Source organism: Oryzias latipes, chromosome 1 (assembly GCF_053564925.1).
Source record: "Oryzias latipes strain Hd-rR chromosome 1, Olatipes_Hd-rR_3.1".
Classification (NCBI taxonomy): domain Eukaryota; kingdom Metazoa; phylum Chordata; class Actinopteri; order Beloniformes; family Adrianichthyidae; genus Oryzias; species Oryzias latipes.
The window spans coordinates 39405022-39428115 of record NC_136237.1 but is presented as its reverse complement, the minus strand read 5'-3'; the positions used below and the strand labels follow the sequence as shown (position 1 = coordinate 39428115).

Genomic DNA, 23094 nt, shown 5'->3' with positions numbered 1-23094 from the left:
TACGCAAAGTTTTATAAATGAGGCCCCTGGTGTGTCTGTGTTCGCATTAAGATCACCTAAAACCGGGTCCTGTTCACAAACCGCTGGACCTGGACTGCTCAAACCTGGATTCCTGGATCTTAATGCGAAAAATGCAGCAGAATGTTCCTTTAGCTCCCTCGTGAATCAGAAGCTGTGAATCGCAACCAAACTTCTTCAGCGTCCCGTCTGACCGCACGGATTTAAAAACATATGATCGAGTAGAGCAGGCCCTTAATAATAATATTGACAGTAATAAAAGCACATTATGAAGATAGTCTCCTGCAGCTTCGCGCTGAGTGAGTGTTTTTGGTCCAACCAGCAACGTTTAGTACGGTGAAATCTGCTATCTGTTGATGGGGCTCCAGCTGTCATCAAACAGCAAATTCAGCGCGAAGCTGCAAATAAATGTGTAAATATGTGGAAATTACATGAGTCTTTATTTTGTTCTGGACACCACTGGAAACACAAATTCATTTGATGGTTTCTCAGATCGCAGCAGCATTTCCGCCTTCAGCGATCATCGGAGCTTCGCGCTCCGCTGTGCGAAGGCAGCTGGCGGTCCGCAGAAAAAAGCTTGTCCGCGGTGCGTCAGGAGGAGGACCGCAGAAGGCGGACATGCTGCTATGTAGTCCTGAGAAGCTGTGGAAACTCATCAGAAGTTCACAACCAACTCAAAGCCGTCTTCTCTGCCGCTAACACAGTCTGCTCCTGGTGCGTCTGTGTGTGTCAGCGGCCGGACACACGGAGAAAGCAGTGACGTCATCGCCCCGCCTCCCCTCTGCTAATGCTTTTTCTAAATGAATATTGCTCCAAGTTTTGCAGGGTGGATTTGAAATTGCAAATGCAATCCCCTCTTTGCATTTTCGTTTTAATTATGACACAGAATAAGCAGTTTTAAGTATAAAATGAAAAAGCATTTTGAAATATTGCTTTTTCATTTGAATTTTGAGGCATTTGATGCAGCTACATTTTGAAAATTAAAAAGCATTTCTGTTAATCCATTTTAATTGTCAAATAAGACATTTCTAAATGAATTTTGCTACACATTTACCAGGGACCTTTTTGAAAATGAAATGTCAAATACCATTTTCTTTATCATTTTAATTAAGTGACAGAAAAAGCTGGGTTGAGGAAGGAAATGAAAAAGCATTTTGAAGGGATGCTTTTTCTTTTTAATTTTGAGTCAAAAAAATGCAGCTTCATTTTGAAAATTAAAAAGCATTTCTATTAATCCATTTTAAATGTCAAATTAAACATTTCTAAATGAATTATGCTACATATTTACCATGGAACGTTTTGAAAATGAAATGTCAAATACCATTTTAATTTTAATTTTAATTAAGTGACAGAATAAGCTGTGTTGAGGAAGGAAAAGAAAAAGCATTTTGGTGGATTGCTTTTTCATTTTATTTTTGAGTCAAAAAATGCAGCTTCATTTTGAAAATGAAAAAGCATTTCTGGTTTTGACTTTGCTTTTTATTAATGCTACAAAATCGCTTCCATATTATGGAAGCAATCACATTCTCATGAAACTCATGCAACAGTTCTCCACCACCAAAAAAAAGATGCGTGACATCTGCCTGATCTGCTGCATTTGGGCTGCAGGTAGGACAACATTTTAATTTTACTTCAAGTAGGAAACAAAATGGTGTTTATTTTGGGTTTTGGGAGAATACAGAATACACATTCAGAGCCAAAAAAACAAGTTTGATCTCGTTTTTCTGACCGTTCTACCTCTTTCTTGTGAAACAAAACAAAAAAAAAACACTTTCTTTAAGTGTTTCTATTTTGTGCCTTCTCAAAGAGGGAAAAAGGTGGTTATCTTCAAAATTAGGAAATCCTACAATGGAGTCAGTGTAACGATTCCAGCACAGACAAAGCCACAAAGATTCGCTTTAGTTCTGGCGTTTTCATCTTACACTAAAGTTTATTTTTCTAAAAGATCATCAAAGAAAACAAAATGATTGAAAATGTGTTTGTGTTCAAGTGAATCAGCTGTTTTTAAAATGTTTCCTGACTTTTTCAAATTATTCTAAAAGTAACAATTCGTTTGCCAATGATTTGATTCATATCATAAGTTGTGGTTGTTCATCCGATTATTGATTTATTTTTGATGCTCCGCAAACAAACAAACAAGGATCAATGCCACATCCATTCACATTTTAATTCCTAAAGTTCAGCCCACTGTTGTTGTTGTTTTTTTCAAACAGAACATTAGACCTCATGTTATGGTCACATGTTTCCACACACTGGAATAAATGATTTATTTTATTTTTTAATAGTTTTATAAAAGTAAAGATCAATTCGATTAACAGCTTGCTTCAGACGGATGGATCCGGTTTAGTTGTAGGAGTATAAATCAATTCACTGATTCATCGTTACACCCCTACTTATACGTAGGTAAGTCTTGCTTCAAAGAAGGAGGTGAAAAGTAACAGTTATATACAGACCACAAAATGACAACAAGAGACCGTCGACGGTAACTACAGCCATACATATCAGTCTGAAAACCCTCAGTTAAGAGTCCTTGCAGAGTTGAAGTCTGTGTGAAAAGCTTGAAAGATGTGTAAAAGTTTCAAATGAGCTGCTGTTTTCCTGAAAGGTTCAGAATAACTGGGTTTGTTTGGGAGGGTTCTATTGAAACCCAATCCTGACCTATAATTTCAGACTTTCATCATTAAAATAACCTTTAACTTTTTTTGGGGGCCTCAACTAATTTGACTAATTTGGTTTGGATGAAGCTAAATTCTGGGCTTTACACGCGCATTTAAGAAAAACACCGATTGTAAGTTCTTGTCCTCCACCATAACGGTGTTCACACTGAAGGAGCAGGGTGGGGCTTCCTCTTCTTTTTTTTTTACTATTTACTAGCTCATGTCCGCAACCTATAGCTGGAAGAGTCTTGGTGCAAAATGTCAAAGCGGTAAAATTCTCGCAAATATTGTTCCAAGCTTTTTATTCACAGCTCTATTCTGAGAATTGAAAGACTTGGATCATTTTGGCCGGACCCAAAACCACAATTGTAAAATGTCTCTGTAATGATTGATTTATCAAACAGTTGGCAGTTCGGTGAATTTAAAGCGATGCCATCCATTCATCCCTACATAATCTGAGTTCCTCATTAGTCAAAGGTCACCGGATTTAACTTTCAACGCGGGATGCCAGTTTTGTACGTAGAGCTGGAAAGCTGTTGTGAAAAGTTGCTTAGCTGTGTGTCAACGTGAAAGTTTTGAACGTGGAAGCCCGAAACGCGCGCTGATGTGCGTCTACATTGACCTTTCTTCGGAAGTTGTCACCTGAACGCGCGTTGCCAAGGGCGGTGTAAACAAAGCTTAAATAGTCTATATCATGCTTTTCTTACGACTTTCAGAGTAAACTTCATCCATATATATGATCATATATAACCTTTGGCACACTAAAAAGGAAATATGTTATTTCTGTGAGTACATTTACTACCCAGAAGTAAGACAAATGCATACCCGAGGCCGCGTGGCCGTGACGTCAACGTTAAAGGTCTGAGGTAGCCCATTTGGCTAACAGTTTAAAAAACAATAAATGGATTAACAAGTTTATGAAGTTTCATTTTTATTTGTGGTTGACATTTTTTGTTTTGTTATCTTAAAAATTCGAACAAATTTACAGTTTAAATCTCATGCTATTGTGCATCATCACTGCGTTAGCACAGTTTTTTTTTAAGTAAAAAGAAAAAAAAGAATTAAAATGTTGCAATGCTTTAGCTCTGTTACAAAATCAAATTTCTAGGTACTGCTGCTTGTAGAAAAATTGGGAACTTACATGACTGTAACCTGAAGGAAATTGTAGTCTTAAAAAGGATTTGCTCGCTACCATTCATCAGGAAGTTCTCATGCAAGCATCTGAGTATTCACTCCTGTGAAAGAAAGTAGAAGCTATACAGACGAATAAATCCTTTAATAATACTCTCTAAGTCATTTGGTCTAAATTCTAACAAACCAAAACTCAGCCAGAGCCACAAAGTCCCAGTTAACCATTTAAAAAAATAATTTTGTGAACATTAAACCATTTATTTATACTTAATTGTAGCTTTTGAGTATTAACAATAGTTAAAAGCAGCTAATTTAATTATTGTAAATAATTAAATAGGACTTAAACCTGTCCCTCAGCCAGGACTTTAACCTGGCTGAGGGACCTGAAACAAAATCACCTTTCTGTGTGGAATTTGCCCGTTCTCCGAATGCATGCGTGGCTTCCTCCCACCGTCCAAAAACATGCTTTACAGTTTAACTGGTAGCTCTAAACTGTCCCTCGGTGTGATGTGAGTGTGTATGGGTATGTTATTGTGGCCCTGCGACAGACTGGCGACCTGTCCAGGGTGCACCCTGCCTTCACCCACGAGTGGCTGTGTTAGGCTACGGCTGCCCTGTGACCCTAAAAAGGGAGAGAAAAAAAACAGGTTTCGAAGATGAATGACTGATTAAATCATATTTTATCATATCTACATTTATAAATAACATATTTACCTTCTTTTAGACACCGAGAAGGAGGGTTTAAGGACAGGGATGTCCAGTTAGCTTAGTCTGTTTAGTTTGGCAGTCAGAGATTGGATTTTATGTTTTTGTGCAATTATCAGTGTGAAGCTCATTAGGACAACTGTGTTGCGATATTGGACAATATAAATAAAATTGAACTGATTTTTCACAGCTGCATATGCAGAAGATCCTTTCAAAATAAAATACTCTCAAATAAAGCCTTCATGGTGCAAAGTTGTGCTTGAAGACAAACACCAAGAATCTGCACAACACTTTACAATTCAACCAACTCCTCAGACAAACATATCCCACTTCTTCTACCTAATACCCACTTTTTCAAATTAAGAGCTTTTTGATTAAATCGTAGGATTTTTTTTACCTTACCTTTTCCTATGTAGAGATTTTTTTCTCCATCTTTTCCAGTAATGCAATTTTTTTAGTTCCAAACTTGAATGTCTCGTTTTTAAACAACTGTTTCTATGTCTTCGTGGCTTGTGTGACATTAGTTAATTTCATTTTGATTCCACAGAAAAACTAGAAATAATTTACTTTTTGTGTTAGTTTTGTCATCATAGATTCTAGATTAAAGAAAACTTGCCACTGATTTTTTTTTAAACATCTAACGGTTCAAATCACACTTGTTATAGTCAAATCAAATATTTCTTACCTTTCTTTTTAGTTGCAGTCTTCCCGGGTTCTTTGGCTTTCAACATTGGAACAACAGATCCCAAAGTCTTTTCTGGAGAGAAGAATGATTTTTTTGGATATAAAGTGCTTCAGATGAAATCAGCTGAGAAGATGGGGTATGTTTTTATTCGCTGAAGACTTTCAGAAAGCCCTTTTTTAATGATCACTTGTGGTTCAACTAGACACACTACTCTCAATAAATTTGGGATATTGCTTTTCCGATGTGGTATGAATATAAATCAAATGCATGAAAGCTACTTTTGATATTACTAATGGGAAGAAACTGCATTTTTAGTAGTTTGAGATGTATTACCCAAAAAATCAAGACAATATTAAAGGCAGCCCCAAGTAACAGAAACTGACCATGTCAAAAGAGGGTTTTCTGGCATTTCTTTCAATAACAGCTTGATAGGGACGTGTCCTGCTCCTCACTAACCTCATGATGTTGCTCTGAGGCGTTCCACTCTTCCACAAGTTCTGCCAGGTCACTTGGAGGTGAGGTCAGATCATCCATTCTCTGCTTCAGCTGGTCCCAGGCCTGCTCTATGGGGTTCAGGTAAATGGAAAATGGCGTATACTTGTAGAGCGCTTTTCTACCTTCTTCAAAGGCCCAAAGCACTTTACAGTCCCATACACACATTCACCCATTCACACGCACTGGTGGGGGCTTCGCTGCCGAACACTGGCACCAACCTTCCACCAGAGGCAAGGTGGGGTTCAGTGTCTTGCCCAAGGACACTTCGACACATTGGGGGGGCAAGGCAGTAATCAAATCTGGAATATTCCAATCAGAGTTCGACCGCCCCACCACTGTACCACAGCCGCCCGTCGGAGGTCATTGCTGGCTAAACCATATGAGTCACACCCAGTTCCAGATGTCCAGCTGTGACTATTCTGGTGGTGGAGCATTATCCTCCATGAATGAAAGTTGGGGTGAGCTGGTGGGATTGGGGGACAATGATGTTCCTGAGGTAAGAATGTGCACTGACTGGGCCATCAACAATAACCAAATGGGTTTTAGTCTGACTGGTGATGCCTGACTGTAGCACCTCCTCCACCAAAGCCAACTCTGGGGACCATGTTGACCTTGGCATGTTGGTCACCTCGCCTTCTCCAGCATCACTGACAACCATCATTTCTGTGCAAAGTGACCCGACACTCATCAGTGAACTGGACAGTAGACCATTGCTGCTCTGTCCAGGTCACATGGTCTTCTTAAGATGTTCATGGGGATGTCTTGGTGTCAGTGAAGTCACCTGTAATAGCCATCTGGCATTCAAGTCAAAACGTCTGAGTCCAATGGTTTGTCTGGGAACCCTAGTACCCCTAACATCTGGTAAACGGACCTGCAGCTGTGTGGCGTTTGGTAAACCATGTCTTGAGTGATGAGGTCCTAATCGTCATGGTGGTGGTCTGTCAATGGTGAGGCTCCACTTCTGGTCTGTCAGAAACTTTGCCAGTAGTTCTGTGTCTTGATGCAAGGGTGCTGATGATACATTGAGACTCACCAAGTTCACCTAAAACATCTGACTGTCTACTACCAACCAGAAGGCACACATGATGTTGTGTTTTCATGGTTGAATGATGATCTTGGAATGACTTGCTGCCAAAATCAGCTTTTTATACCCACAGAATCTTGGCATTGATGTCACATTGACAGTTTATTTTTATTTTTAACAGTATCGTGGTTTTGGCCCCGATAGGTAAGACACACTGTACACAATGAGACTAATATGTGGAAAACAGAAAACACAGTGTTTCTTTCACCCCAATTCCTCTTTATCTTGAAACTCTGTGAAGTGAAACACTGTGTTTACAACATTCCCCAAGTTTTTCCGCAATATCCCTAAATTATTGTGAGTATTGTAAGTTTTACGTCATGTGGCTAATATATGTAACCATATGTACTTTTCTTAACCTGATAGCTTAACTGTGATCCACAGAATTATTATCACGGCACCTCTGAGCTTAAACAGATCCGGGAAAGTATGCAAATACAGCCACGAAGGAAAGTCAAGTTGCCAGACTTCCCAGGGTATGAACCTCTAACACTCTCAATCCCCGTAATCAAATAAAAAAAAACAAAAATACTTCAATAAAATGTAAATAGGGAGCATTTGATGAATGTGACTACAAAGCTTTTTTTTTCTAAATTTGTTCTGTCCAACAGCTGAGCAAACAGAAGAGACCTGAAGGTCTCTTGTGTTGGACATATTTTACTTTTACAATAGGGGTTATGAATCTTCTGACACATGAGGTGTATATTTGTATATTTTGTATATGAAGCTAAACGTTTTTCTTATAAATGTAGCCAACCACAAAGCTTGTTGATTACCTTAATTTTACTTTGACAGAGTTTCTGGAATCAAACAGAACTGTGATCAAGCACTTGGGTTTGTCAATAGCTGCTAAACCCACTGGATCTGAGTTCACAGTAAGAGCTCCTCACATTCTGAGGGATCTTTAGGGGACATTCCAACTGGATTTCTCTTTCATCTTCTGTTATAGGTGTGCAGTCCAAGTGTTGTCCATGAATGCTATGGGAACTCCTACCTCAACAGTTGGTGTTTTAGCATGAAAGATAATCTTTCCTCCATTTTTAAACCAGGTTTCCAAGGTGACAGAAATGGAAATGACGTATTCTGTCCTGTCCATGTTTGCTCTGCTCTTAATCAAATGTGCTAAACCACATATTTTTTCCAGAGTGCACCAAGAATAAAGTAGACCTGGGGCCTCATTTATAAACGTTGCGTACGCACAAAAGAAGGCGTACGCCACTCTCTACGCAATAGTTGAGATTTATAAAAAGCAAACTTGACGGGAAAATGTGCGGTCCTCCACGCAAGCTCTGACCCAGGCGTACGCACAAAAACGGGTGAAATGAGAAACGGCGACACCGTCGGCAGATGGAAGAAACACGTGAAAGTGACAGTGTGCGCCAAATCGTGCTGGCATGTGCTGTGCTACACAATGTGGCACAGCTTAAAAACGTGCCTCTACCCCCTGGCGCTGATTGCTGTGTTGGCTCCGACCCTGAACCCCATCCCCACGCATTTGAGCCAAACGCTGCTGCTGTGCGCCAGCGTTTGGAAGTGATGCGTCGCTTGTAAAGAAAAAGAGGTGTGGAAAGTATTATTTATTTAAGAATTCCCTCATCGTGCAGTTTATTTCAGTCAGGGCGATCTTGATTTCGCCCAACTCCTTGGCCACCTCTCTGATTGAACTACTGACTTCCCTCTGCATTTCAAGGACTGCATCGGTGAGGACGCGTCCACTGCTGGAGGGTTGAGAGCCGCGTGCCGTGGAGACGCTGGGTCCAGACGGCTGCTCAGCTGCAGCATCGTAACCACTGGCCCCGCTGGAACACCCAGCAACTAAAATAAAATTGTTCTATATTAATAATCTGTAATTGTGTAGCCTGCATACATGTGACTTGACTGCATTCATTTGAATTATTTCTCTTTCCTGTGTCACCCTGACCCTGGCGTGTCGGCGTCCCCTCCGTCTCAGTCAGGTGACTGAGGCGGAGGAGGACGCCGATAAGGGGGACTTAATAGGGATTCCCCAATAATAGCGGCCAGTTTCTCATCAAGAGGGGTCAGCTCCGGTCCCCCCCCCCCCCCCCCCCCCACCCCACCCGGCGGACACACTCTGCCGATGCAGCGCTAGACGTTTTTTTGCCTCGACTTTGATGTCCGATCATTTCTTTCATTTCTTTTTTATTTCGGCCACGGTCCGAGGTTGTGAGGCTACAGCATTTACGGCGTCTGCCACCGTTTGCCGCTCACGTGCCTTTTTGGCATTAGTAATGCCCACACTGTGCCCTCCAAACAACATTCTTCTCCTCTTTTCCACCTCGCCAACGATAACTTCTACTTCACATTGAGTGAAGTTACGTTTTTTTGATTTCCTCTCTGTGTTTGCCATGATTTAGCAAGCCATGAATATTAATTTGTGGGCGTTTCACGGACTATTTATGGGCAACTATGGGCGTGTCATGTAGCCGCAAAAAGCTGCGCTGCATTTAGAATCGGTTGTGATTTATAAAGGGAAAGATGCGTAGGATGTGCGTGCGCACGGTTTAATAAATCCGAATATTTCTGTGCGTACGCACGTCCTACGTTTCATCCGTACGCCACTTCTGACGCAAATCCTACGCAAAGTTTTATAAATGAGGCCCCTGGTCTTTCTGTTTGACGGCTCACGCAGCATGACTGAACAAGACTTTGAAAAAAACAAAGATTTCATTGAGAGTATAATGAAAAGTTTACCCAACACAACAATCAAGGTCAGTAAAGCGCAGCAACATTTACAGATTAGTTTACATCAGTCACATTGTTATCATCAGTAATGTGGATGTTTTATTACTCGTGCTTCAGTTTGCAGCAGTTCAGTTCTCCACCACCTTCAGGACAGTTTTTGACTTCAACGACCACGCCGCAGGGAGAGCTATGGAGAAACTGAAGAAGGAAAAGCACATGATGGCACTCACTAACACATATGGAGCCCTTCAGTTTATCTTGTGAGTAACTTCACAGCTAGTGAGAGAGCTGTTCAAACTTGATATTGTTGTGAAGTGAAAGCTACACAAAGCTTTCTGTGTGACGGGTGTCACTGATGTTGGTTCCAGAACTAACCTGTTTGAAAACAAATCAGCGGGTGCCACCCCTAATGCAACTCAAGTTCTGGTTCTCATCACGGACGGAGATCCCAGTGATCCTTACAAGAATGCAAGTCTTAAAACATATGAGGAGAAGAACATCATTCGGTTTGTCATCGGGGTAAGTTATAAATAAAAAAATAGAAATGTGTGTTTATTGAATTAGTGGAGAAGCTGTTTGCTAAAATTTGTAGGAAACATTAACAGTCTAGTAAATGTGTGAGATTTATTGTCCTGAAGATATCAAATGTCTGACCCATTATGGTGTTTTGGCAAAGTTATCATTTCAGTGTTTTGGTTTTAGGTAAAAATTGACAGCATGGAGAAAATTAAACCCATTGCTTCAGAGCCAAAGGACAAAAATGTTTTTAAAATTGAGGACTATCAGGGCCTTGATGGGATTAAAAAAAACTTCCAAAATAAGATCTTCAACATGGAAGGTAGTTTTTTTTTTCATTATCTTTTTTATACCTTTTCTTCAAGTTTGTATCTGATCTTCCATCCTCCATCAGTAAGTAGTAAGTAACCCGGTGTGATCTTCTTCAGGGTCCAAAGCTGCTCTGGCAGGAGACTTAACTAATGAAATGTCTCAGAGTGGATTCAGTGCTGCCTATCACGGGGTGAGTGATGCTAAATACTACCAGCACTTTTTAATGATTCCAAGAATACATCAATGTTGAAGTATTTAGCATGAAAGGGCATGAAATGGGGTGCAGCCACCACGAGTGTGTGAATGTGTGCGTGCTTGGGTGAATGGGACTGTGACTGTAAAGCATTTTGGGCCTTCGAGGAAGGTAGAAAAAGCGCTATACAAGTATACGCCATTTACCATATGACATTTTTTTTTCAAAAGGTAAAAACAGGCCTGAGCAACACACCTGTGCCATCAACTACAAGAGACAGAAAATAAAACACTTTACCATCAGAATTTTGATAATGGTTCTCGGTAAATCGCATACATGTAATATTGTATGTTCCACAGTTTATTCATCATTACCAGATTAGCATAAAAAAATTCATATCTAAACAGCTGGCCAAACCTACTTTATGATCACTCGTTACAACTGGAGGCAATGTGCAGTAAAAGTGTCTCAAGAAACAATAACTATCCAACCTGAGATGAGAGGTTTGTGTTTCCAAGTGGTTATTACCATTGACAGGACACCCTGGTCCTGGGCTCAGTGGGATCAAACAGCTGGCGTGGTTCTCTGGAAGAGCGTCATCATCAACATGAAAAACAGATTTCAGATCCAGACATGGAAATGGACTCCTACATGGGTAAACTTTCCACAGGCTGCTTTGTGAATATGTGCCTGTTTGAAATCAGCTTAAATGTTTAATGTCAGTCTAACTTGATGGAAAATAATGCTGCAGGATTCAGTTTATCCACTGGGGAGAGGAATGGAGTTCCTCTGTATTTCTCAGGCGCTCCCCGGTTTCAGCACACTGGACAGGTTGTGGTTTTCAATCGAACTGGAGAACGATGGATGGTACAGCAGAGACTAGAGGGGAGCAAGGAAACGCCATAAAATTATACCTACTGGAATTCAAATGGAGAAGGTGAAAATACTTGTGCTCGACAAATGACTTGATGCTGCTTGGAAAGTTTTCTGGAAAAAAAAAGTTCACTCACTTTCATGATTACTAAGAGGAAACCACTGAACTTCCTGGCAACACCACAAACCTGAGCATTAACGGAAAACTTCAAAAAGCAGTTCAATTGCCTAAAACACCACTAATACAGACATTATATTCCTCAGGTTGGTTCCTATTTTGGCGCAGAGCTCTGCACTGTAGATATTGATTTGGATGATAGCACTGACTTTCTGTTGGTGGGAGCTCCAATGTTTTACGAGCCTCTACAAAAAACAGAGGGAAAAGTCTATGTCTACACTCTGACTGATCAGGTGGGTCATCGTGAGACTGAAAGAGTCAGCATTATTGACACACTGATTTAGAAACAGAGGACATATTTGATTCCTGTAGATGCAACTGGAAATGAAGCTGAACGTGACGGCTCCATCCATGGGGAGATTTGGCACCACCCTATCCAGTCTTGCTGATCTGAATGGAGATGGACTCCGAGATGTAGCAGTTGGGGCCCCTCTGGAAGACGATAACCATGGAGCCGTGTACATATACCTCGGAGATCGAAAACGTGGGATACGCCACACCTTCAGCCAGGTGACAAAAAGACTGAGTCTGAAACATCTACTTAAGCAAATGGATCAATGCTTTGATTTTGTTTTCAATCCTCTATTTTAGTTTAATCTTCAGGGGACAAACACAAACAAATTCAGAGAAACGTTTAAAGGGAATGGAACAGAAATTCAGTAAAACTGAGTTGATGAGAGGTCTTGCAATGCACAGCAAACAGTCCAGGATACCTCACCCTTCTTCAGCTGTGTTGGCACCAGCATCTGTGACCCACAATCAAAAGAAGGCAGTTTTAGACAATGGATAGATGGCTGCATTTAAAAACATTAGGTTACTTTCAATGTGAAACTAAAAGATTCCAGATGAACTGGCTCCTATGTGGATTTAACGCAAAGACCTTGGGCTCCTGCTTAGATTTCCAGCAGGACTCATTATTACCTCAGTCTATAGCAGAGACTCCCCCTGGTATGAAAGGTCTGTAATGCCCCTCCAGCGCTCACATTATTTCCTAGTTCAATTGCCCGTATCCTACTTCTATACTGTAGATGCAAAGAAAAACCTCTAATAGCAACGTCTTTTTAGGACAGAAAAAATCTGAATCAAAAATATGAATACAGTGATCCCTCGCTATAACACAGTTTACTTTTCACGGTTTAGCTACTTCACGGATTTGCATCGTGCATTGTGTTCTGCATTCTGATTGGCTAAAAAGTCACTCCGCTTCTTCTCTACCTGTGCGTCAATAACGTTGCAGTTTAATATGTACACATATGTAAAACAGCTTGCCAAATTTACATTATGTACTTGCAAATTCTCTTGATGTTGGCATGTCGGTGTATAAAGATGTTTTTGCGAAGAAGAAAAAAAGAGCGACACCAACTGCCGATCACTATGTTCTTCTCCCGAATAAACACAGCTTCAGCTGCACCGCGGGCTTCAAAAGAAGAAAACACTGCAGAGCGGAGTCAAGATGCAGTGGCTCAGTCTGAACTTAGAGCAGTTAAATACACCTGAGTCACTATTTGTCCGACTGTACTTTGTATTTTTTCATAATCATCATTTTATATTTTCTCCCGTTTAATCCAATTACTCTCGGGTCGCGGTGGGCGGGGCTAATCTCCGCAATTTGAAGTCTTCTGTTCACATTGATGATTTAAATTATTATTTGACAGTACAGAACAGAAGTTATTTGTTGAAAAAAACGTTTCTAAAGTACTTTAGTTTGTGAAACAAATGCTTGAGCCTATTAAATTGTCTTTTTCTTTCTTTTCAATGTATAATAGAGTATTTAATTGTATCATAATTGTAAAAAAAAAATAGAGGTTTCTACTTCACGGTTTTTGCCTATCACAGGCTCTTTCTGGAATGTAACCCCCGCGAAAAACAAGGGTTTACTGTATTCACTTTTAAAACAAACAGAAAAGTAGTGTAAAAAAAGATATTTAAACCATTTATTTAAAAACCAGCCCCCACTTCAGTATATATTTTTATGTAAAAAATGTCATAAAGATGAAAAAGGTTCTCTTTATGTTTTAGAGAATCAGTGGAAAGAGTTTTGAACCTGCAATGAAGCTGTTTGGGCTAGCCATTGATGGACATGGAGACCTTGGAAACGATGGGCTTCCAGACATTGTGATTGGATCACAGGGAGCTGCTGTTGTTTTAAGGTATGCCTATAGTGAACTCTGTATGTGATTCCTGTATGCATGGTTTTTTAGGGTTAATACTTGATCATTAACTTTTTTGTAAAGATACATTTAAATATATTTTTTTAAACATTTTTTTTGTTAGACATCAAACTAGCATCACAGCTGACCATTAGGAATGTCGAGGAAACAATCCTCCAGACAGACAGTGTGACACTTGGATTTCTTAGAAAAATAACACTAAATTGACAATCATGCTCAAAGTGCTCAGTGTGCTGTGTGTGTGTGTACTAAATGTAAAAGTGCCAATGTGTCAATTGGTCAAACTTTTTAATATCAACTTAAGTCAGGGTTCTGTGGTACATCTCAAGCAGTGGCTTGCCCTCCCATTAATACTAGATAGTTCACAAGTCCTCAGCCTCTTTCCCTGCGGCTAGCATACAGTCTTAGGTTGCTGGTATGTATCGCGAAGAGCTTTTCGTGTCGACAGCTCTTCGCTGGGGACAGAGCAACTCCTGGGTATATGTCACATTTCATGGACATCAAAAGTGTTTTTTCACAACCTCATTGAGTTTCTTATGAAGGATTTTAGAAACCTGTTGAAGTTTTACAGCTCCAAGTATTCAGCGATCCATGTGTATGGCATTAAGTCATAGGCTTTTTTGTAATCAATTCAGGCAATACACAGGTTGGTAAGTCATGACTTGCAGTCTTCAGTGGCTGTTCTGTCAATAAGGAGTTGGTGTTTGACTCCTCTGGTATCTCCACCAATGCTCTTCTGTTCTACTCATGTATAGATCCATGTGCCCAATTATTTTGGTTGCAATGATGCATAAGGGATCCTTCTGGATCAAGATAGTTCCCTCTTCCGTTAGCCATTCGGGGCTAGTCCCATCTTTTGGCAGCTGGTTCAGTTGTGTTGCCAGGCGCTCATGCAGTGCAATGAGTTGAGCCAGCCTTTAACCAGTGGGTGTGTATCATGTCAGGGCTCAGTGCTGTCCAGTTTTTCATGCGTGAGGATCTCTCTTGGAGGTCTGCCACTGTGGTGATCACAAGTTTCTGTCCTCAGATGTTCATCCCTCAGAAAGACAAGTTCTGGTTGGGAGTTTGATACAGCCCCTATGCTGGCCTGGTGTTCTGGTTCTCCTATTTGAGTTGCATTTGAGTTGTACCTCTTCAATCTGAAGTTGTGGTATCAGTTGCCATTTGTGGATTTTGGAACGTTAAGCTACCAGTTGCTTTGCAGTAAACCTTGTGGATTTCAAAGCAAACTGTTTCTATATGTAATCTGATCAGGATTATTTGAGTAGTCGCATTCCAACAGAACCAACACACTGGATTATTTTATTGTTTATTGCCCCCCTGGGAATTGAATCCTGATTTCCAATGTGCTATCCATACTTTTTTTTATCTTTTTTATTTTCTTTATGTTCCAATCAATCTATATGTATCGTAGATGTTTTGTCTTGTTTTTGTTGTTGTTGTTGTGATTGCTTGACTTAAACCAATTGTACAATTTTCCTTCATGGGATGTGTTCCAGCTCCAAGCCAGTCTATAATGTTGCAGCTTCCGTGTCATTCCATCCTGAAATGATAAGTATCGAGAAAATCGACTGCGTGAGCAATGCCCATGAAGTTCTTCCCATGGTCAACCTAACAACGTGCTTTGAGTTGAAAGAGGCAACAAAGAGCGTAACAGGTAGAAGAACCAGACTCAGAAATGAAATATATTTTAAAAAATGGCTGAAAATAATATGATTTTTGGACCTGCTGTATGTATTTGTAGAAAAAGCTAACTCCGCCATAAGAATCCTTCTCAGCATGGATTTGATGAAACAAACCCATCGAGGATTCTTCAATCCAACTTATAATAAAACCAAGAGTCTTCACATGCACTGCAACTTAACCACACAAGTGACATGTTTCAACCATTCAGTCTACTTGCCGGTATGCCATTTTATATAATACTGCCTTTCTAAACTTTCTCAAGTATGTCCACACTGGTTTAAACTCCTCTTTTTGTCTGCAGAAATGTGTAAAAGACACTCTATCCCCTATCAGCGTTAAGTTAAGCTTCTCCCAGCCTGATAATGACAACGCAAGTGCTGTCCTAAACGTGGACAGTAAGAAGGAGGCCATTTTTGAGGTGTGTACTCTGAAAAATGTAACAATTTGTAACGGTGGGTCATGCCTTAAAAAAGCTAAAAAGGATACATTTGTCAAAAGATGTTGGAACAAGTGGGGTAATGTTAAGCCAGGTCGGATTCATTTTCTTATTCTAACCTTGAATTTTTACTGACAAAAATCCAACAAAACATTGAGCAAAATTAAAAGGATATTACAACTATGTAAAGGTTTTTATAAAACTTAGTAAACTTAAAGAAATGTCATTAATTATGGGAGCTTTTTTTTATTTGTTTCTAAAGAACTGTACCAAATGGATCAGAGAAAAAGTTGCGTTCATGTGTTTCTTCACCTCACTAGAATAAACACTAATTATAATCAGAAACATGTATTCATTTTGAGGCTTTTAATCATCCTGGTTAACAACAGTGTTGACTTGTGTCGACCTTCAGTGTTTACATTCTTTCGACTACCATTACTCATTTATGCAGTTAATGTCATTCCAGAGGATCCTGAAGTGGAGAAAAGCCAGCTTGCACTGATACACAACACTTATCGTAGTGAAGTTTTTATGCAATCAATACAAATTAGCCAAACTTGTCACAGAGAAAAGGTTAGCACCAGAATCAGCTAATTCCCATTGACCATGTCAAACAGTCTGAGAGTTGTAGATGTCAAGAGCGTGTGTTATTTAGGTATCTCCTGTGACATCTCTGGTGTTGAAGGGTTAAGATCAGGGTTGTGGCAGTAATAAGTAGCACAAAATGAATAGTGTTTTTCTTTTTTTAACAGATTCCATTTGAGAAACAATGCAAAAATAATGACACTTGCATTGCTGAACTGGATGTAGATTTCAACTTCATGTAAGTATATTCAACATACACGGAACAGCCATTCTGCCACTGTCTCTGACTAGATGCTCTTTCAATCTACAAGGACGCCAACGCTGTTGGTGTCCGACCAGAGTTACTTCAACGTTTCCATAGTACTGGTCAATAAAGGGGACGACTCATACAACACCAGCCTCACTGTGCTCCACTCTCCTGGCCTTTCCTTTTCCAGTATGAATGTCACAAAGGTGATTCAAACTTTCTGTCTATGAACAGGGTCATTCTTAAGAGTTTTTGGCAGCAGCATTGATCCATCAAAAAAACTGTCACAAATATATATGTAAAGGGTTTGAACTCAGCCTTTTTCTTTCCTTTAAAAGGCCACAAGACAAACTTTGTATGAGTGCTATGATCTGAAAGAAGTGCGTGACAGAACTCAGTGTGGCATCAGCCGTCCTGTGTACCGCAGCGGCTCCAAGGTTAGTTCCAATAGGCATGTTGACACCATTCCTAAAACGAGTCAAAACCAGCAGTTTCTCCAGTGTGTTTGATTCGGGCTTGTTTAGGGCTAACATCAGCATCTCTTGTGTCCATCAAGGCAACATTCCAGTCGTCTTTCCATGTCATTAAGGATATTGATTGGAATGACACAATGACAATGACCGTCTTTGGCAAAAGGTATGCACGTGAGCTAATACGTTTCGGTTCATTGCCAAAGTATTTTTTGTAATGGAGACAACTGTGTGTCCACAGTGATAACACAAACTCCAGCACGATTGATTCTGTGACCAAAACCATTAAGGTACAATATGAAATCAGGATGGTGATCGCAGTGTAAGTTTTCCTTTTCTTATCAACTGTTTAAATTAGGGGTGAAACAATCAATTGATCATTTGATGAATTGATTTATCCAACCAGATCAATCTGTCTGCGGCAAGGTGTGATTCAAATCAAACTATTCCATTATAAAACTGTTTCAAAATGAAATAAATTTATTATGGAAAATACCATTTGAATTGAGGTGCGGTAGGTTTTATTTTACTTTAAACTAAAAATGACGAAGTGACATGGACTGTAATGATGAACATTTTTTTCTGCCATCACAGCGAACAATACACACATGATGACAGCAAAATATCATCAACCATCATTCCAGTTCAACTTGTGGAAACTCTTTGAATTTAGCAAAGACGTGACCATGCAGTGTGGTAGAATGTTCTATATTACATTTGGATTATTTAATTTGAAAAAACAACAGTAAAACAACTTTATGAAATGTGAATGGATTTGCCCAAACTTCTTGTCTACTTGTTTGTTTTCACGCATATTAAATTTACACTTCATTGTTTTGAATAAATACAGAGAATCTGCAAAACTTTATCTGCACTGTTCAGTAGCCAGGTATTTATCTCTGAGTCACACTGTTTGAATTTTTGGCAAAAGATGTCCTGGATCCATTTTAGGTAAGAGAAAAGGATTGAACCAATATTGACAATAAATTGTATAATCAAACCCAAATTATAATATTAATTGAATTGTTGTTATAATGAATCGTTACACCCCTAGTTTAAATATTTCACAAAATTTCACAAAAACAGATCCTGTTAGTTATTGAATGTTTACAAAAGAATTTTGTCAAACCGAGTCTTCTTTCATAGAAAAGAGGACAGTGTCTCCTACCTGAACTTCACAACAAAGGATACAAAACCCAAAAAAATGGTCATTACTTACCAGGTGAGACACCAGCAGCATCCTTCCCTCTGAAGGCCATGTCACATAGCCACAATGTACATTTTGCACGGATGAAAACTGGTCATACGTGAATATAGGTGGAAAAAGTAAAAAAAGTTGTGGTCTGTACGTGAAATTTTTACAAATGTATCACAAATGAACCACGTCAACTACAGAAGAAGTCAGACTAAACCATGAGAAGATCACATTAATTAACATAGAACATGAACCGTGTGTGACTATTGTGGCATTTATATTCAAAGAATTGGTGATTTGTGCGTCATTTATGTAATTTGAACGTGATATGTGCGATGGTAAATGCGTGAAAAGTCTGTTAGACATATGTGGAACGGTCGTGGAAAGCCACATATGCATCTTGCAAAAATCACACACAATTGTGGAAAGTTTACACAATAATTGCATATAAACTACGTTACATATAAACTGCGTAATTCTCAACCTTCCATAAATTTTGAACAGCTCCAAATCGAATTCACATAAAGAACCGTAGCTCTGAAACCCTTGATGGACATCTATGCACACCGAACGCAAAAAACACTTGTGAATTACGTATGTCACACATGTATCCTTTCATACGTGGAAAATGTATGTTGTAGCTGTGTGACATGGCCTTGAAACAGGAAATCAATGTGTGCATGATCTGACAGTGCTCTCATCTGTTACAGATAGATAATACTGGTTTCAAGGAGTTTCCGGTCAATGTGTCGCTGCACTTCCCAACACAAGTCAAATACAACTTTGAATTAATCAACTTTCAAGTTTTAGTTCATAAAGTACGTAGACAAATCGTAAAAAGAGGCTTTCATACGATTGTTTTTCTGGTCATACTATAAGATATTAACATATCTTTTCCTTCAGAACAAAACCCAGTGCTCTAGTGCTCCCCATCTAAAATCTGAGGTGAGTAAAAAGCATTAGAATAAACTAAACATTCGGACTTCTTCAGTAAGACATCAGTTTGCTTTGTTTCAGCACTGTTCACCGGACATGGAATGCATCATCACACAGTGCAACAGTTTCAGTCTGAAAAAACACTCTACCGCTGTCTTCAGGCTGGAGGCAGACGTGCATTTTAGAGACATTCGTCATTATGCAGAGGTTCGTACTATAGCAACTAGAAACAGGAAAAACAAGGCAGCGTTCTCAATGGGTGTTCTGTTACTTGACAGATGTTTTCTGGCTTTACTGGAGGCAGCACAGACATCCGATTCAAGAGTTTGATACACGTCGATACCGACAGGAGGCGCTATGTGCTGGCTTCTTACAATGAGGTACGAGGAAGTGTGACGCAACCTCACCGATCCTTCATCCATTCATTTTTCGATCTTCTGTATTGAACACAGAAAAGCTCTGAGAAGATCAAGCTTTTGAAGAACGGCCAACACACTGAAAACGATCCAACAACGAAATGGGTATGCAAACATCCAAATGAGTACAGAGACTCCAAAGAACAATCGCTTACAGCTTTTCTGCTTTAACAGAGCGAAGTTCGAGTTGAGATCAGCGTTTCCCCCAACCAGTGGTTGATCATTGGAACTGGAGCAGGAGGGGGATTGCTGCTTCTCATCATCATAACAATCATCTTGTGTAAAGTAAGAGTTGCCAGTGAAGTCGTTGCTCTGTCATGGTGTGAAAGCTCCATAGAAGTGTCCCTTCTAAATACCTGGCTCAGGTGATTACAAATTCTGATAGATTCAAAAAGATCTAGATCAAGCACAGAGGTATCTCTTGAGAAACACCAGTGTCATCCAGCATTTCATTCTTTTAATTGTCTTTTAAATGGTATTAAATGTAGATTAACAAACCGTTGAATGTGGGGATGAATGACTCATTCGGTCCTTGGGGGGGTGGACAAATTAGAGAACCTCAGCAGTTTATTGAGTTAACACAAACATTTATAACTGTCCTATAGCTTCATTTTGGGAGCTTTAGGCTGACCAGGTTACCAAAACCCACTGAAAATAAGGTTTTAGTGTTTGGTCTTATGCTGCTTTCCATGTCTGTTACAAGCTGGGCTACTTCAAGAGGAAAAACCCGCCGGTGGACGAAGAAGAGGAAGGAGTAGTCTTCATCTTCCCCACGGAACAACACACTAATGGAACAGTTGGTAAATCAGAAGACGGAGGCGATTCGGATCGAGTTCTCGAGGAACAACAGTCTCTTCCCGAGAACAACGGAGACCCTCAACAAGAAGACCAGCCATAGGACCAGGATTCAGCTTAAACATTCAGCCTCACAGCTGCCTGAAACTATCCTGACATCTCGTAAGGAATATAGAGAAAAATCTGGAAGAATCACCAAAAGAGTTTTTTCTGTTAAAAAGCAAAACTATGAAACCAGGTCAAGAGTTTGATGACCCAAAATAAAAAATAAATGATAAAACTGATGATGCAGATACTTTTGATCAGATTTGCTACAAACTTTGCCCAGAACTGTCTCTAGTGAAGAAAAGTACTTTTTTATTTCTGAACCTATAATAAATTCAGTGTTTAAATCATAATCCAGTTCAAACAGTTCCCCGAACGGAGATCAAATGGCAAACAGGAAAGAACCGAATAAATCTGAATCGGGAGGACCCAAAGAGCAGAAAACGGTCCTGCTGTGAGCATGTTCTGTTTTAAGGAACGCGTTATGAAAATCTTACTAAAATGATTTACAGGTCTATGTAACTTTGTATTGTTGAGCCATGTCCAATGTGAAGTGTTCTAAAATAACCAATAAAGACTCAAATTAAAGAGTAAAATTCAATTTTAAAAACTTTGGACATGCTTTGAACTTTAAATATGAAAAACCTTCCAAAATAATATCTTCATTCCAATTTTTGCAAAAATAACTATAATTAGTTGTGTTAAATTCTAGTTAACATTTCCAGTAGTACTCTGACTTTGAATGTAAGCCCTAAAGAAACTGTACAGACAGAAATCACCTAATTCTGTCAAAAGAAAAATTGTAAAAATGATATTGCCATATCTAAGCATAAACTGCTCTTTTCTGCATGTGTGTAAATGTGTGTGGGTGTAAGGCAAGGCAAGTTTATTTGTAAAGCACAATTTGTACACAAAGTAATTCAAGGTGCTTCACAAAACAGAAAAAATGCATTAAAATCACAATACATCATAGAAATAATCAACGTAAAATTTTCTTTTTAAAGAAAAGGAAAATTTTGAAAATTGATTTAAAAATAAAGGAAGGAAAGGAAAGAAAAGTGCAGATAGGACCTTTCAGTCATATACATGGCTAAACAGAAATGTTTTAAGTCTAGATTTGAACATGAACACAGAAGAGGCCTGTCTTACGACTTCAGGGAGGCTGTTCCAGATTTTAGCTGCAGAATATTGAAACGCTGATTCCCCTTGTTTAGTTCTGACTCTGGGAATCAACAGGAGGCCGGCCCCTGAGGTCCTCAGAGTACGAGATGGTTCATATGGCACTAACATGTCAGAGATGTACTTTGGTGCGCGGCCATGGAGAGACTTGTACACAAGCAGAGCTGCTTTGAAGTCTTTTCTTTGAGGTAAAATAAAAATGACATAAAAAATCAGATTTCTTTATTACATTTCTTTAATTTTATCAAAGCAATGAAACACAATTCATCAATATTGTAATGAAGTTAAACTTGCACAACAGAGCAGTCACGTGACGCGTCGTTCTCCGCAGAATCCACTGCAGGGCAAATAAACATTTAATCGCTAATAATGCTCATTATGTATTTGTAGCAACTTAGTCATTCTAATAGCAGGTTAATATAGCTAATATAGATACATATCTTGCATGCGTTGCCTTCATTATAAGGCTTAAATAGGGCTTTTAATATTTTGCGGCTCCAGACATATTTGTGTTTTTCGTCCAATTTGGCTCTTTCAATATTTTGGGTTGCCGACCCCTGCTCTGGGGGATAGCACCTCTAGAGCCGCACAGAGGAGGTCAAGTTGAGGGTGGTTTGGGTGATGGACCAGGAGGAGCAGGAGCTGGATGGGATTTGGGTGAACGGTGGAGGGGGCGTGTTGGAGGGGTTTGGATTAAGGACGTGTTGGAGGGACTTTGGGTGAAGGATAAGGAGGGGGCGCTGGAGGGGTAGGAGAGCTGTAAACAGATGTATTTATGTCTGTATATCTATCTGTTCAGAGTTTTAATCATTGCTTGTTGTTTTTTTAAATGATTTAAAAGTGTTTTCCATTTTATACATACTTTCTGTTACACTTTTATTAATAAAAATATACCAAATATCTGAAGATGAAATGTTACTTGACGGAAAGCATATCCAACAGCATTAAATGATAGGATTTTTAATAATAAAATATTTTTTTATGCAGCTAAAATTATTTCCGATGATATTTCATTTTTTTTGTGATACACCGAGATGTATGAACTTCAAAAGCGTTTCTTGCGTTTGTCATTTGTTGATGTGCGCAGATGTCCGTCGAGGGTGTCTGCCAACGGGTCTTTAGGTCAATTCTGTTTTGAGCTGTTCCAATTTTTTGTTCAGTTGAGAATTACGAAATTTGAGTATTTAACGTAGTTTATTGCGAGAAATTTGTGCCTTTCCACGACCGTTCCACATGTGTTTATCAGACTAGTCAAGCATCTACCACCGTAGCATAACTTTTATATTGGGTATATCACGTTAAAATTACGCAATTGGTGCATGGATCACTAATGATTGCATATAACGCAGCAATAGTCAAGCACGGTTCATGTTGTACATTGAT

General features: G+C 39.4%; 2 protein-coding genes across 2 annotated transcripts; both read left to right on the top strand.

The window, feature by feature from the left end:
* Positions 1-1529: 1529 nt before the first annotated feature.
* On the top strand, positions 1530-8097 carry LOC144992184 (integrin alpha-L-like). The gene is made up of 6 exons (XM_078947431.1): positions 1530-1626; positions 5209-5332; positions 7160-7251; positions 7571-7650; positions 7725-7833; positions 7920-8097. Exons 1-6 carry the CDS (start codon positions 1548-1550, stop codon positions 7958-7960), a joined length of 525 nt encoding a protein of 174 aa, XP_078803557.1. The 5' UTR covers positions 1530-1547; the 3' UTR covers positions 7961-8097.
* A 1153-nt stretch (positions 8098-9250) lies between these two features.
* Positions 9251-22609, top strand: LOC101175215 (integrin alpha-L-like). Its single transcript, XM_078947177.1, has 26 exons — positions 9251-9504; positions 9596-9738; positions 9847-9997; positions 10181-10316; positions 10423-10496; positions 11037-11154; positions 11251-11394; positions 11638-11783; positions 11863-12060; positions 13570-13700; positions 15221-15378; positions 15466-15626; positions 15709-15825; positions 16596-16666; positions 16740-16881; positions 17014-17112; positions 17232-17311; positions 17387-17467; positions 18292-18367; positions 19051-19158; positions 19244-19285; positions 19358-19483; positions 19555-19656; positions 19729-19797; positions 19867-19977; positions 20396-22609. The coding sequence occupies exons 1-26, from the start codon at positions 9388-9390 to the stop codon at positions 20588-20590; spliced, it is 3096 nt and encodes a 1031-aa protein (XP_078803303.1). The 5' UTR covers positions 9251-9387; the 3' UTR covers positions 20591-22609.
* The last annotated feature ends 485 nt before the right edge of the window (positions 22610-23094 follow it).

Excerpts from the sequence above, each read along its gene's own strand:
- LOC144992184 (XM_078947431.1), top strand. The coding sequence starts at position 1,548 with ATGAAACTCATGCAACAGTTCTCCACCACCAAAAAAAAGATGCGTGAC. Across the intron at positions 1,627-5,208 it reads CTGCTGCATTTGGGCTGCAG|TTGCAGTCTTCCCGGGTTCT; the intron begins GTAGGACAACAT and ends CTTTCTTTTTAG. Across the intron at positions 7,252-7,570 it reads AAGTTGCCAGACTTCCCAGG|AGTTTCTGGAATCAAACAGA; the intron begins GTATGAACCTCT and ends TTACTTTGACAG.
- LOC101175215 (XM_078947177.1), top strand. The coding sequence starts at position 9,388 with ATGAGGCCCCTGGTCTTTCTGTTTGACGGCTCACGCAGCATGACTGAA. Across the intron at positions 9,739-9,846 it reads GGAGCCCTTCAGTTTATCTT|AACTAACCTGTTTGAAAACA; the intron begins GTGAGTAACTTC and ends TGTTGGTTCCAG. Across the intron at positions 11,395-11,637 it reads GAGACTAGAGGGGAGCAAGG|TTGGTTCCTATTTTGGCGCA; the intron begins AAACGCCATAAA and ends ATATTCCTCAGG.